The sequence below is a fragment of the Trachurus japonicus genome, chromosome 7 (genome assembly GCF_045865225.1).
Source record: "Trachurus japonicus isolate A0001 chromosome 7, Traja_1.0".
NCBI lineage: Eukaryota > Metazoa > Chordata > Actinopteri > Carangiformes > Carangidae > Trachurus > Trachurus japonicus.
The window spans coordinates 22,491,313-22,505,347 of NC_140913.1; the positions used below are offsets into that span (position 1 = coordinate 22,491,313).

A 14,035-nucleotide genomic window follows, 5' to 3' on the forward strand; every position below is an offset into this window, starting at 1 on the left:
TTCTATGTCAGGTCTGTGCAGCTAAGACAGTCTGACAGCTGACATAGTTAAAAAGGAAACGCAAGCGAGAGAGCAGCGCCACACACACCATCTCATGACAATATACATCAGCAGGTGAAGGAGTGATGGAGTGAGCACCATATCCATACATACTGCACCCCAGCAGATCCTACACACACAAACACAGACAGCTGGTTCAAGTAACTCCACATCTGGCCATGGTCTGTAAGTGCTGAGAGGTGCAACGGAGAGAGAGAGGAAGGGGAAAAGAGAGAAAAAAAAGAGATTTCAGTTCTCTGTGGCCTCTTTACTCAGTACTCTGATTTGAGTCATGCAAACGGACATTATGTTCATACATTTTCACACCTGTCTCCTCAACCTTACCAACATAAGAAAAGATAATATAAACACAAATTTAAGGTGATAATTTCTCTTCAAACGAGCAAAGAACACTGAGAAAACCCCCCATGTCAAACCTCAGCCATGTTTAAAGAATAAATAAAAGGCGAGGCGAACTGAAAATGGAGGCATTTATTATCCCAGCTCAAGCTAAACAAGCTGGGCCGTTTAAAAGAGAGTAATGGGTGCGGTAATGAAAGGCAGTTGGGCTGGTTTCCTTTGGAGCTAATCAAAAAAACTAAGAGCAGTGCCCCCTAATTGAGGCAATGGCTGCACATAGCATCACTGGCTTGCCTTCTCTAACCATGACAAGTGCAAGTGTAAGGCTAAATTACCACTCCGACACATAAACAATGGCAAGAGGCCTCCATAGGAAGTAGGTTTCCTCTTACAGTTAAATAGAAATCCTTCTGTTAATCTGTTTTCAGCACAGCCTTTAACACTCAAATCCTACACCAGCCACAAACTGATGAAAGCGTCAAACTGCAACTGTCAGACAACTTCACCATTTCAATAAACTATAGTACTGTACTAAATATCCAGAATTTGAAGGTTTCAAATGAGGATAAAATAGATGAAAAGTATGTTTTTGTTACTTTCTTAAAACTAATTCATCCTGGCGACCACAGTAACTATTATGTTTCCCTAACCCTCAATACGATGAGCATCAGGCTAGCTTTACATTAACATTATAGTATTATAAAAATAAACCAAAATGTTTTACTTTTTTCTGTGTGGACCATGCAAACTGTTGAATACGGATCATAATCAAATAAAAACACACAATTACAAAACAAATAGCAATATCAATTCAAATAGCTCTACATCATATACGTAAACACTGAATTCGGTTCTTCTGGAAAAAATGAACTACTACACTAACTGCAATTTGTGCAGTAATCAATTCAGCTCAAACACATCAAAGTATTCAAGCAGACATGTCTGCAGTCTGTGTGTGCCTCTCCATCACACACCCACACACAAATATGTATATCCACACACGCAGACTCCATCACCCCATCTCAACCTCAGAGGAGAGGAGGCCAGAAGGGAACGAGGGAAAAAAAGAACAACAATCACCTCTTTTCAATCAGGGCGGTCAGAGTGTTTTCCCTCATTAATCATACATTAATATTCAGACAAACATAGCCTGTTTTTCTACCTTAGAAAAACACTCACTTCTCCCATCTCTCCCACTCTCCCTCTCACCTCTCACACCTAGTCACCCCCTCCTCCTCCACTGCACACACAGTACGTGTTAAGCTGTCAAGCAGTTAAAAATAGCACAGCACACCGTGTGTGTTAACAGGTACTCACCTCTCACACACACAGCATGGTTAGGTCCTTTACATACACACAGACACACACACACATGTACACGCATGCACAGCGGCGGCGGCGGCATTAGCATGGGCTGAAACACCCACGCTCCCCTCTGGCAAAATCACCACAGTGACCAAACACTCGGCATGGGTGGATATCCCATCAGCCACCAGCAGGCCAGTGAGGGAGTGTCCTCGCTTGAAGCACTAAGCCGACAGGCCCCAGATGTGCACACATGGTCACATACCCACAGACACACAAACGCACACACGCAATCATTCTGACAGGGCATAGCGCACTGAGGCAGACAAACAAACACAAAGACAGAGAGACAAGAACATTGTGACACAAACAGTAGCAGAGGCAAGTGCAGACACACACACACAAAAAAACACACACTCACACACACCGACAGAGAGGTAGAGAAATTAAAGGCTAAGAAGATTTAGGAGTTAAAAATAAACAAGGCAGGAGTGAGGAGCACAGAGCAGCCTACTGCTTGCCCTCCTGGCACAGGATACAGACACACCTGTGCTACACCAGTGCTGACTGGAGAACTGCTACTTTGATTCTCAATCAATAAAACTGAGTTTCTGAAGAGTATGAATGTAACAATGGAAAATTGGAATTAGCTCTTAAATTAACACAATAAATAGTTGTTTTTCTTGAATTTCAATTGAGATTTTTTGAAGAGCTACAATCAAAATGTCTGCCTCATTAAATTATATTTTAATTCTACTGCACACCAAGCTCACTACATGTCTCATAATGTTGAATAAATGCTAAATGTCAAATGGTGTGTACAGAATAGCAAATGAGCAAATGCTGTATGAGCATGTTCACACACAGGAACACACACACTCACACACACACACAGACACACAAACACACTCACATGGAAACAGAGTCAGATTGTAAAACTGCATGGCTGTACAAAGGCTTAGAGCTGTCCGTATGTTAATCTGGCCCATTGATAAGACCTGCTGAGCTGCTTTCTGCTCCCACACTCGACATAATGAAAACACACTCACCGGTGCACACACACATGCGCACGCACACATACACACACCGATATATGATTTTTCAATCTGATCACTGAGAATGCAAATTAAAACAAATATATGACAGAATAGATAACACTGTATATGCATTCAAGTAATAATATGAGAAATCATCATAGTAATAATAATAATAATATCTGTTTTGTTACTCAATTTTAAGTGTCACCTTGACGTTGCACTACTTATAATTGCTATGATTTGTTAATATAGACATGTAATTGTGAACCATCAAAATATATTAAGAAATAAAACCCCTCTGCAATGTTAAAAATGCTTTGAAGTGAATGCTTCACCACTTTTCATTCTATGAAGAATAAAATATGAGGAAGCAAAACCCACCTCTCTCACATGCATGTTCTCCAGCTGTGCTTCGGCCTCCTGCGCTGCCATGGTTATGATGCCTGTCCGCTGTCCCCGACCCCACTGTCCCTGTCCCTGACCTTGTCCCTGACCTTGACCCTGACCTTGACCTTGGCCCTGAAGCATCTCCAGCAGCCTCTGGATGCTCTCGTCCCGGGCCCCCAGCGTCTGCTTCTGAGAGTCGATCCTCTTCTCCATCTCTTCCATGGTCTTCCTCAGCAGGAACAGCTCCTTAGCTTGTCGCTCGTGCTCCGACTGCAGCCGGAAGAAATTCTCCTCTGAGTGATCCGCAGCAGGGGGCGAGGAGAAGCCGTCACACCCAGGCACCTGGCAGGGGCTGCAGGGTCGGAGGGAACTAGAGCTGGGTTGTGCCACCGGACCTTGGCTGGGACTATAGAGAGTCTGATTGGGGCTGTTCCTTGGCCCAGGCTGAAGGGTGTTGGCTGGACTGATTCTCTGCATGGTTATTGCAGTGTTACAACCATACCCAGGGCTGTGAATGATGATGTCAGCTTCCTGTTGCCTCGGACTATAGGTGTTGGACGGGCTGGCTCTGGGACTGTTCTTTGGTCCAGGACTATGGAGGTTACTGGGGCTTTGTCTGGGGCTGTGACCAGGACTGAGCCCCCCTCGGTGGTCCTGGTCAATATGGAGTTCACGGTAGGAGCTAGAGTTCCCCTGCTGCCGCTGTTGCTGCAAACGACTGTTCATCTCTCTGTGAGCCCTCAGCTCCTCCTGAAGCTCCTGGACTGTTAACGGTAGCTGTTTAAAAGACAGAGAGTCCATATTACTTCAAAATGCACACAAACACACCACACACATATAAATTCACACACACAAAACAAATACAAAAAGTATACTGTATGACTGGTTACAAGACAGACCTTGTTTCTTCTGATCTCCCCGTGCTGCAGCAGAGAGATGTGACATAAGAAAGACACACACATGCATAAAGCCAAAATACAGAGCAGACAGAAAAAAATAATACTCTATCAAATAATGCAAATTACATGTCTCCACAGTTTGCACAGTTGTGTGGTGATGAAAACATACTTTGGCCAAAAGGGGGCGACATATCTCTTCAAAACACAAGTTCTGAAGTGACAGGTTTTGCTTGCAATGAGATGAACATCAAAAGGGGAACAAGACAAGGAAAAGGGTGATGTTACTGCTCATGAAAACTATGGAAATGTACCGACTATCTCTAAGACAGCTTATGCCTTTGACCTCTCAGTGTCTGATTGATAAATGAACTGACAAATCAATATTACATTTGAAAATGGACAACAAAAGACAAGTTGACAAGCACAATTTCACAATGATTAGAAAAAACAGGATTGGTTAAAGCTATGTTTGTCAGTGCATGCACTGCATGGATAAAACCGACTAAGTGATGGAAAGGGCTCCGAAAGGAAAGCAAAGTAATTCTAAATAAAAAACGCTATTCACAGTTTCTCATCTTTCCTGGTGGAAATTCAGTCTGTGCTTAAAAGCGTGGTCAAAGAGCATTCTTTACGACTGACTAACCAAGGTGAGAAAACGACATAAGGAAATCAAACAAAAGGAAAAAGCAGTAGCACACACACATTACACACACAGCACCACGCACAATGTAGAGGGTCAAAAAATTAATTGGAACAAGTACAAAATGGGATGGAAGTTAAACCTTTCCCTCTGTGTGAAGGTATTACTAATATTTCCTCCTCTGCTTAAGTCCAGAAGGTGGGGAGCGCCAAGGACACACAATTGAGATGTAGGAGGTAGATGAGGGCGACCACGGATAATCAATGCAACAAGCTAGCACTGAATAACAAGTCAGAGTGGGTGGACAATCCTCCACACAAACGCTCGCGCACACACACATAAATGAGACTGTAGACACAAATGCATATGTACAAATGCACACACCACACATACACACAGACGGACACTAAACAAACAGATGGTTAGGGGACACCTCTGGTCATTGCAGCTGAGCGAAAAGGTGACATTCTTTATGCTAATGATAAAGTTCTCTTGTCAGACTAAACTCTTCCCAGGGTCTCAAAGGGCAAAAAAACAAGGGAATGGAGTGGGGGAGAAAAAAAGAGGCAAATGATAATAAATAAGGACAAATGGGAGTTAGAGGTGATAAGAGGAAAGAAGAGATAGCAGATAAGAGTTAGAATAGTGTCATGAGCATGAGGTGTGGATTTTCAGTTTTCAAATTAAACTACTAAAATGAACTTCTTTCCTTATTTTATACTATAATAAGACTGCAGATATTGTGAGAGAAAGTAAGGGTAAAATTGAAAGACAAAAAGGGCTTTAACAATGTAATGGGTGATCGCTATCGAAGCTGAGATCACTATCGACTGGAGGTGGACCATATCCTTACACCTCGATGAGTGTAAGAAAGAGAGGGAGTGAGAGTGTGAGAAAAAGAGAGTGAAACATAAGACAGAATAGATCTGCAATGAATAGGCGATATCAAGGTTTTTCCTGCCTTCTGTTTTTATTGTCGCCGTAAACAGAATATTCTGCGTTGTTTGGACTGAAGGTGTAGCTAGAAAGAGTAATAAAATGTTTTATAACGAATAACATTTTGCTGGCAGGATATAGTTAACATAAACCAAACTTACTTATTAGGTAATATTAACCAAATAACTGAGTGAACACTGATAAAAAAAATTTAATTGGACAATAGTGGCCATGTGTTGCGTATCAAGTCAGATCAAAGATGCTAGAAAAATGACATTATGTGAATTAAAATTCAGGGGAGTTATCAAGCGTTCAGTGTGAGGGGAAAAAAAAGGCAAGTCAGCACTTCTGTTTTTTTATAGATTCAGAGGACACAATACGTATTGGGGCTGGAGGACATGTCATCACTTGTTCTTTATACACCGGTCTCAGAAGGGACGTAAGGGTTATGAGATCATAAATCTACAGTTAAGGTCCAGGTCCACTTTCAGTGTATAAATAAAGATAAATGGAGAAACATGTGCAGGTTAAAAAAAAACAAAACACACAGGGCAAGAGTGTGTTTGTGTGGGAGAAACAAATGAGTTGATACCAAGGGGGGAAAAAAAGTAATACAATAGTTGTATCAGTCTGTCGCCGCAACAGAGAAAAACACATTCATCTATCACCGTCAGGACCAAGTCAGGACCAGCCTGTAGATACACAGAGACTATCCTGCTCCATTTTAATGCCATATCAGAATCTAAAATAATAGTAGAAAGTAGAGATTCTGACCTTCATATAATTTCACAAGTAATTCTGTTTAAATTAAATGTTTATATCAACCAAAACTTTGTAAAGAGAACCAATTATTATTCCCCCGAAAGAGCAAAGGTATTCAGAATAAAACTTCCAACTTTCTGTTTCATATTTTCGGCTTACAAATGAAAAGAATGTGTGGGTGTGGGTGTCACAGGATCCACACACTCTATGACAATGTGAGTTGAAAAAGCTATAAATATGAATGCAGAGGTGGCTCCTTGGTTACAAGAGGGAAGAGTCAGATGCAAGAGTGCAGATATAATTAAAGTTGTTGCATGCCTGCGTGAGAGAGGTAAAGAGAAGGAGACAGCTGTGGAGATATTCAGCAGAACACACACACACACACACACACACTCAGGCTGTGTAGAGTGAAAGAGTCTCAGAATACGAATTATATCTTTTTATGGGTCTCCAGGTATTTCCCTTCAGAGAAACACTTCTGTTTTACCAGCAGACAAACTGACACACAGGGAAGTGAAATGTCACCCAGACGGATGGAGAAACAGAATGTGAGCAAGAGAGAAAACAGGACGACAGAGGAAACGATGACAGATATACTGTACAATGTGTATGTGCAGTGAGACAGACAGATGGAAAATGCCTCAGACTGAGCGGGCCAGACCCCTGGGAGAGGTACTGTAGCACAGGATCGACATGGTCACTATCCCTTTAGGAGTAACTGTGAGCTTTTTTAGAATCTGGCTAACACTTAAAATGGCTGCCACTAGGGCATGTTCCCATGGAAACACAGACAGCGCCGAGGCTGGCGAGCATCTTCACAAATGAACTAGACAGAAACCTTTCCTGTGCAACCTTGAAGACAGGAACAAAAGGTATGATGTGCTGAGGAGATGGGTGGGTCGACACAAAAAGTCTGCGAGCAGACAAATGAAAGAGTTTCATTTGAAATGGAAATTTCCACCGCTTGAAAAGGGTGATGCCTTCTCTGCTGGTGTGGCTCACTTTAATCCTAAAGTTGGATGGATTGGATGGATCTGTTAATGTTAATTTGTTCACAGCCACTTGAAAGTCTTTGCTCAACGTGGATGTGAAACAAACTCTTCAAAATGACAATGTTCTCACCTGCATATCTTCTTGGTTGATCCTGTATTGGTCCTTCAGAACTGAGGCCCTCACTCCCTCCTCCCGCCTACCCCCCTTGTCTCTCTTTACATCAGGGCTCCAGAAGTTGACACTGTTCATGCCGGGACCTGTCCTTCCATCCCTCCCTCCATCTAGCTCTCTCCTCAGGTTGTCGTTCTCCCTCTGCAGCTCCCTCAGCTGAGAATGGAGATCAAATGTGGAACCCTCTCCCCGTCCCGCAGAATCCTGTTGTGCCTGTGGATGTCTGCCAGACTGGCGCTGCAGACTGGAGGTCCTTACAGAAAGCGTGGGTTGGTCTCCATAAGGGTCTGACGAGTGATGCAGCCCAGAGGAGGTGATGTTGGGGCTGCTACCCATAGCTGTTGACCGGCCAGTGTAGGATGAGCGGCTGGTGCTCCTCCCCAGCGTCATAGTGCCTTTAGGGTACCCACCAGAGGGCTCCAGGGACTCCCGCTCACTGGGGTACATGGTGCCTGATGTTGCATAAGCAGCGCTCAAAGACTGGATATTCTCCATAGACATGGTTTTACCCCCAGGTGCAGTCGCTGAACCATGAGCTGCTCCTTTTTCTGCTGCTGTGGCAGATTTGCTCTTCGAACTTGGCCTTGACACCGGCCCCTGACCTCCTGTCAATTTAGGCGCAGGTGGAGGCCCGCCCCCTGACACGGAGCCTGGTTCGAGCCCCGAGCGGGAGCCTGGCGCCGAGCTAGCAGCCTGTTTTCCTTTCCCCTGTTTAGGGGACCGTGAGAAGCGTGAATGAGATGTGCTGCCATCATTGTGCCCACTGCTTTTTGGGCCAGCGGATAGCTTGCTTGGTGAGGGCTTGGCTCTAATATTTAAAGGCATTTTTATAGCAAAATGGCAAAAGTGAACGTCTGAAAGGGGATGGTTAAGGTCGAGAATATTTTCATATCCCTTTATGGAACAAGAATGAATAACAAGGGTTTTGAAAAAAGGCCACCTCTCAACCCCTCACTTTTCCCCTGTCCATCCCTGATTGTTTGGGGCTTGAGGCTGAGTGTTACTTAGTTCTATTAAAAGAAAGCAGCAGTGACTGTTAGCTACAGGGCTCCTAGACACAGAGGCCAGAGGTCTTGTGGCTTCAGCTACAGTGCAGGACATCGTGGATTCTAGACAGGTAAAAAAGTAAGACAAACATTGAGAGAAAGACAAAGCATATCACATTTCTCAATATTGAGTTAGCTCCTCAAACATTCAGCATAACAGAAGTCAATGTAGACTAAGCTGTGGATCACACACATTTATATTGACTGTTTTGTCACTTAAAGCAGAAGTAAGCGGAATATTTGTGTTAATATATGTCTTAAATAGTTATATCTTCCGACAGAAATCACTTATATAGAGTGTTTGGTCTGAAACAGGTCTGTCAGTCACTCTGCTCTGCTGTAAGCCGAGGAGAAAACTTTCTTTGTATCCTACAACCTTTATCCAATGAGGAGAGAGAACGGCATAAAGGGGCGGTCCTCTCTGTGTGTGCAGCCAAGGGATGCACGTGAATGTGGTGACGTAGGGACGAGGGCGGGGACTGCTGACTCCATCGGCTGACAAGAAGTTAGCCAAAACGACCGAATCGCTTACTTCTGCTTTAAAGTGAAATTCCGGCGTAAGTGTAAACCATGGTCAAACACACCGTAACACCGAGTTAGACCCCCCCTCGAGAGATCAATTTGCCCGACCGCTACATTCACGAGATCCACCAACTTCAGCAAATACCGCAATATCGCCACACACGGCGCTGTCCGGATCCACTGTCTGACCGCAACCAAAACGCCACCATTTGCCCAAAATAATGCTCAGAACTGCACCAAATGTCATCAATAGTACACACAGAGTCCCAGCACGTAGTACGAGTTGTCAAACATCTGCTACCTTTGCCTGTTTTCTTTAGCAAGGAGATGCAACTCAACTCACCTACTTCTCCTCCGGGAGCCGCTCGTTCGTGAGGAAGCCCTGACGAGTCGATCACCGAGTGCACCGGAGTTCCGCAGCTCTTAAAAATGCTCATTTGCGCCTATATCGTGGCCAGCACTCGATAATAATAGTTATAAAGTGATATGCAAGATAAAAAAAAAAAAAACTCTGATTGTATTTCCATGAGGTAATTGTTGATTGAGCTGCGGAACTCCGGTGCACTCGGTGATCGACTCGTCAGGGCTTCCTCACCAACGAGCGGCTCCCGGAGGAGAAGTAGGTGAGTTGAGTTGCATCTCCTTGCTAAAGAAAACAGCCAAAGCTAGCAGATGTTTGACAACTCGTACTACGTGCTGGGACCCTGTGTGTACTATTGATGACATTTGGTGCAGTTCTGAGCATTATTTTGGGCAAATGGTGGCGTTTTGGTTGCGGTCAGACAGTGGATCCGGACAGCGCCGTGTGTGGCGATATTGCGGTATTTGCTGAAGTTGGTGGATCTCGTGAATGTAGCGGTCGGGCAAATTGATCTCTCGAGGGGGGGTCTAACTCGGTGTTACGGTGTGTTTGACCATGGTTTACACTTACGCCGGAATTTCACTTTAAGGTAAAACACCACCAAACATCTGTATAGTCCATTTTGCATGTTTAAATACTGTAGAAACAACAGGACAAATCAATTTAACACCAAACCTCACATAAAATTATATTCTTGCATGTGCATAAAAAAAATTGAAAATATTCTAATTTTGACACACAAGACTGAGTGTCTCTCCATTCCCTGATAAACTCTATGGAAAAAAGGTGAGGGGGCAGCTGAGGCTGAATTTATAACTCTATGTTACAATGTGGTTGTTTCACTGTTCTCTCCCAGTCAGAGAGTGGTTTGCAGCCCATTTCAGGATGCTGTCTCTCTTCCTTTTACCTTACCCACCATCCTTCTTCCAGACAGAAGGTTTGGGTTAGGATTTTTTTTTCTCATAAAGGTAGAAAGTTTATGATCACCAGCTACATGACCAGAGTCATCACATGTCCCTCTTGAACACGATGAACACTAGATGTCTGAACATATCTGCAGGAAGCTGCCAGGGATGGATCAGGCTGCAAAAACATTCTCTCTCAGGTGTACTACAAGAGAGGACATAAAGGCGTGATATGTATGAGAATTTATGGCTAAATGAAGAAGCCTGGGTTGACTAGAACTGCTGCATTTTTTTTTTTACATCTGTTGCTATGCTACACATGTATTTGTAGTGAATATGTATAGCTATGTATTACATCATAGGAATTGCTTTAGTTTCATTGTGTGGTTTTAGAATTTCCTCTTTATGTACTATAAATAGCAAAACTGAAAAAATTCCAATCTTATAGCAGCATTACTGATTCAATTCTACGACACATCCTGTGGGGCAGCACCTTGCAATAAAGAGGTGCTATTCGTTTCGTGTTAAAAAAAAAAAGTAATTAAAGTAAAGTAAAGGTAATTGATTTATGGCGTATTTACAGTATTAGAGGTTACATACTGATACCAATACAATGTCCTTTGTTTGCTTTGAGAAGTATTAACACATTTTTGTAAGTCTACAAAACTTCCAATATGTTAAATATTGTTTTAACACAGCAGCAATAGAACTTTATCTAAACATAAAACAGAGTAAATCTGTCAGAATTATGATTATGATTAAAATGTTAAATTAAATGGTGATAATAATGAGAATAAGTAACCATGGCAACACATCTGACCAACAACAGCAACTCCAGTTATAAAGTAGAAGAGCAGGTTTGGGAACCACTGATGTTGTGGACATCCTCACCTTTTTTTTGGAGTAGTGAGAATGATGCAATGACAGGAAAACAATATCTCTAATCACCTGCGTATAGTTTAGTGGTGCAAGCAGCAAATCACTGGCTATGCTTTTGCCCTTTTTCATTATGGTACGAATACCTTGCATAGCCACAGACGCCAAAGTAGGTGGTGAAAGAAAAAGAAGTGGGAGCAGCTGGACCATTTCAGCACCATGGACAGCACTAAAACTACTCCTCTTGAAGCACATGGATTTTAATGCCTGCTCTCAAGGAAACTGGGAGAAAACCATGTAATTGGCTACACCCAGGGCAGGATGAAAAGGGAATTGGAAACCCAGTCTTTTACTATCTACCATCCCTCTGGGGTACTTGCAAATCATCAGCAGACTTTATCAGGCTACAGACACATTACCTTAGGCTTCAACTAAAAATAGAGGACAAAAATGGGCTGTTGGAATTTAGGCTAAATCATACTTGGAAGGTAAAGCATGTTAATACTGTGCCCATATGATCATAGGATCAGTATATATTATATTAGTATATTTCTATTTCTATATCATACTCAACAGTATCGGGCCATGCACTGTCTCTTTGGTGTAAAAAGTCATACATTAATACAAGTAAAAATGTCCTCAGGGAATCAAAGTAAGCACAACCTAGTCTGTGATGGACCAGATATTGGAGACAGTCTGCAAAGCAGAGGCAAATCCAAATCATAATCCCTCCTCTAATCCATGAGGATTGGGTGCTGGGAGTCCCTGCACAGGATTCAACTGAGAGATTGGTTAAGTCTGCTTGTCAGTCATAACATAGCTGTCAATCCCTCATCCATCATTGTTTGAGACAATGAATTTAGCATTGTGTTCTAGCAACAGAACAATCATTTCCATCTATAATCTTGGTGCCCCAGATGCAAAAATGTATAGCCTATCTAAAGTGATGGTGGTCATACAGTGGTGATGGTTAAAATGAAACAACAAAGATAAGATAACTATGTCCAAACCTTTTAAAACTGCAAACATGTTAGCTTGCTACAACTAAACCTCTGTCTATGATTTGCATTAACATGGAGATATAAGTCAGAGAAGCTGGTCAAATTCGATGGCGCCAAGTTCACGCAGAGCTGTGCACACCTCCCATCTGAAACCACACTGACGGGGAGAAAGAACCCGGCACACAATGAACGGCTGGCTGGGGGAAAAAATACAAACATAAAATGCCACAAGTAGGAAACGCCTCACTTCACACCGGTCCCCGAGACGCTGCACTTACTTCTGAGTTGGCAGCCAGCTGTTGCCGCGAAGAGAGAAGTCGAGTCACCACCCAAATTGCAGCAGCACAAGTCGTTAACGTGCATGGCAGTAAATTGTCCATAGGAACCCCACTAATGAAGCTCAACATGCTGCCGGTGTAACTAACACTATCATAGTTAATGAGTGGCACGAGTTAAACGACCGTTGTGCACGTGACCACGTAGCCTGGACACAGGCGCCCGAATAACTCTACTACGACCACGGCATGAAGGATTAGTTTCTTGCTCATATGCACACGGCTACATGAGTTTGAGCTGGTACCTTACATAATAATTAATCTGCCGCACAAACTGAGAGCGCACAGTTTCATTTGTTTAAATAACTGAGTGTGTGTATGTCAAATGATGCCACTAAGTCCAGGTGTGCACCCTCCCAGGCGTGTTGTCTCGTTGTGGCTTACCGGACAGGCACCTCTCCATCACCGCGAAGTCTCAGCCGTACCCTGTCCGACCTCGGCGCAGACTCCATGATCTCATCGGCTCATCTCTCTCATGACCTGTCCTGCCATCGGGTCCGCGTGGGCGCGCTCTCCCAAGCTGGCGCGTGCGCGACCTACACGGCGTGGTGGGGCATCATGAACAGCAATGATTGGAGCGTTTCAATTCTCTCCTTTTTTTACCTGATCGTCATTTGGGCATGGCGTTTACATGGCCTTCGCAACACAAACCAGACATTTCAAAACATCTCGTCTATGTATAACCAAGGAAATAAACAGATAGCCTATTACAAACATTTTTTCCCCATAAGAATCATCAGTATAGCCTAGGTGAGTTTTATGGAGACTTGAGAATCTAAATAACACCTTGTGAGTGGGAGAAAAAGCCCACAAACAGTTTTGAATATGGCTAGAGCAGCATTCTTCAGAAACTTTACAATGGAATTATAGCTGCTGCGCAGCGATGGGTCGGGTCCGGGCTACTTTTGGGCAAATTTAGGCAATTCTGAGCAACAAACAGGAGAATAGGAAGACAAGACAGTTGTCCTTATGATGTCCAATTTGCATCAGAACCAAAGACCGTTGTCTATCGCACTGAGCTAATTGACAAATTGCATTCAACAGTGGCTTCACAAATTGAGTAAGCCATTCACTGTAGGCAGAAAAAGAAAAATACGTTTTTGAGGTAAAATAATGATATGTATTTGTCAAACATCTACTATGAGTCTAAGATATTAGGAGCCTTTGCACATGGTCCAGTCCAAGCTATTTGAATTTTTAAATTTAGAAGCTTGTTGTGATGCCACCATTAGGACAATTGTCTTGTGTTTCGTGTTGAGGACATTTGACATTTTGATCTGTCATCATCATCATCGCCCTGGCTGGGTCTCGAACTCACAACCTCTGACACCAAGAACCAGCGCTTAACTCAGTGAGCTAATTATCTGGAAGTGAGACATGGTGTGTGTCTTCTCAAATAGACTCAGGGAGTCAGTGTCCGGGCAGCAGTTGTGAACGCAGATTTCTGTTATCTAAACAAA

At 43.2% G+C, this 14,035-nt stretch overlaps 1 protein-coding gene across 2 annotated transcripts in view; it reads right to left on the reverse strand.

Moving 5' to 3' along the window:
- The window catches only part of LOC146984756 (ERC protein 2-like), a 147,142-nt gene extending 133,920 nt beyond the window's left edge, over positions 1 to 13,222 (reverse strand). The window contains exons 1-5 of one of the 2 annotated variants that reach the window (XR_015036168.1): positions 12,960 to 13,222; positions 7,488 to 8,638; positions 4,028 to 4,051; positions 3,254 to 3,905; positions 3,123 to 3,223 (exon numbers count right to left, since the gene is read on the reverse strand). Coding sequence is in view for 1 of the 2 variants with exons in the window: in XM_085782166.1 (XP_085638292.1) it covers positions 3,123 to 3,223; positions 3,254 to 3,905; positions 4,028 to 4,051; positions 7,488 to 8,354 (1,644 nt within the window). In the remaining variant the exon portion in view is untranslated. Of the gene's footprint in view, positions 1 to 3,122; positions 3,224 to 3,253; positions 3,906 to 4,027; positions 4,052 to 7,487; positions 8,639 to 12,518 lie in introns of both variants that reach the window. The other variant, XM_085782166.1, reaches the window with a different exon arrangement.
- Positions 13,223 to 14,035: the final 813 nt, after the last annotated feature.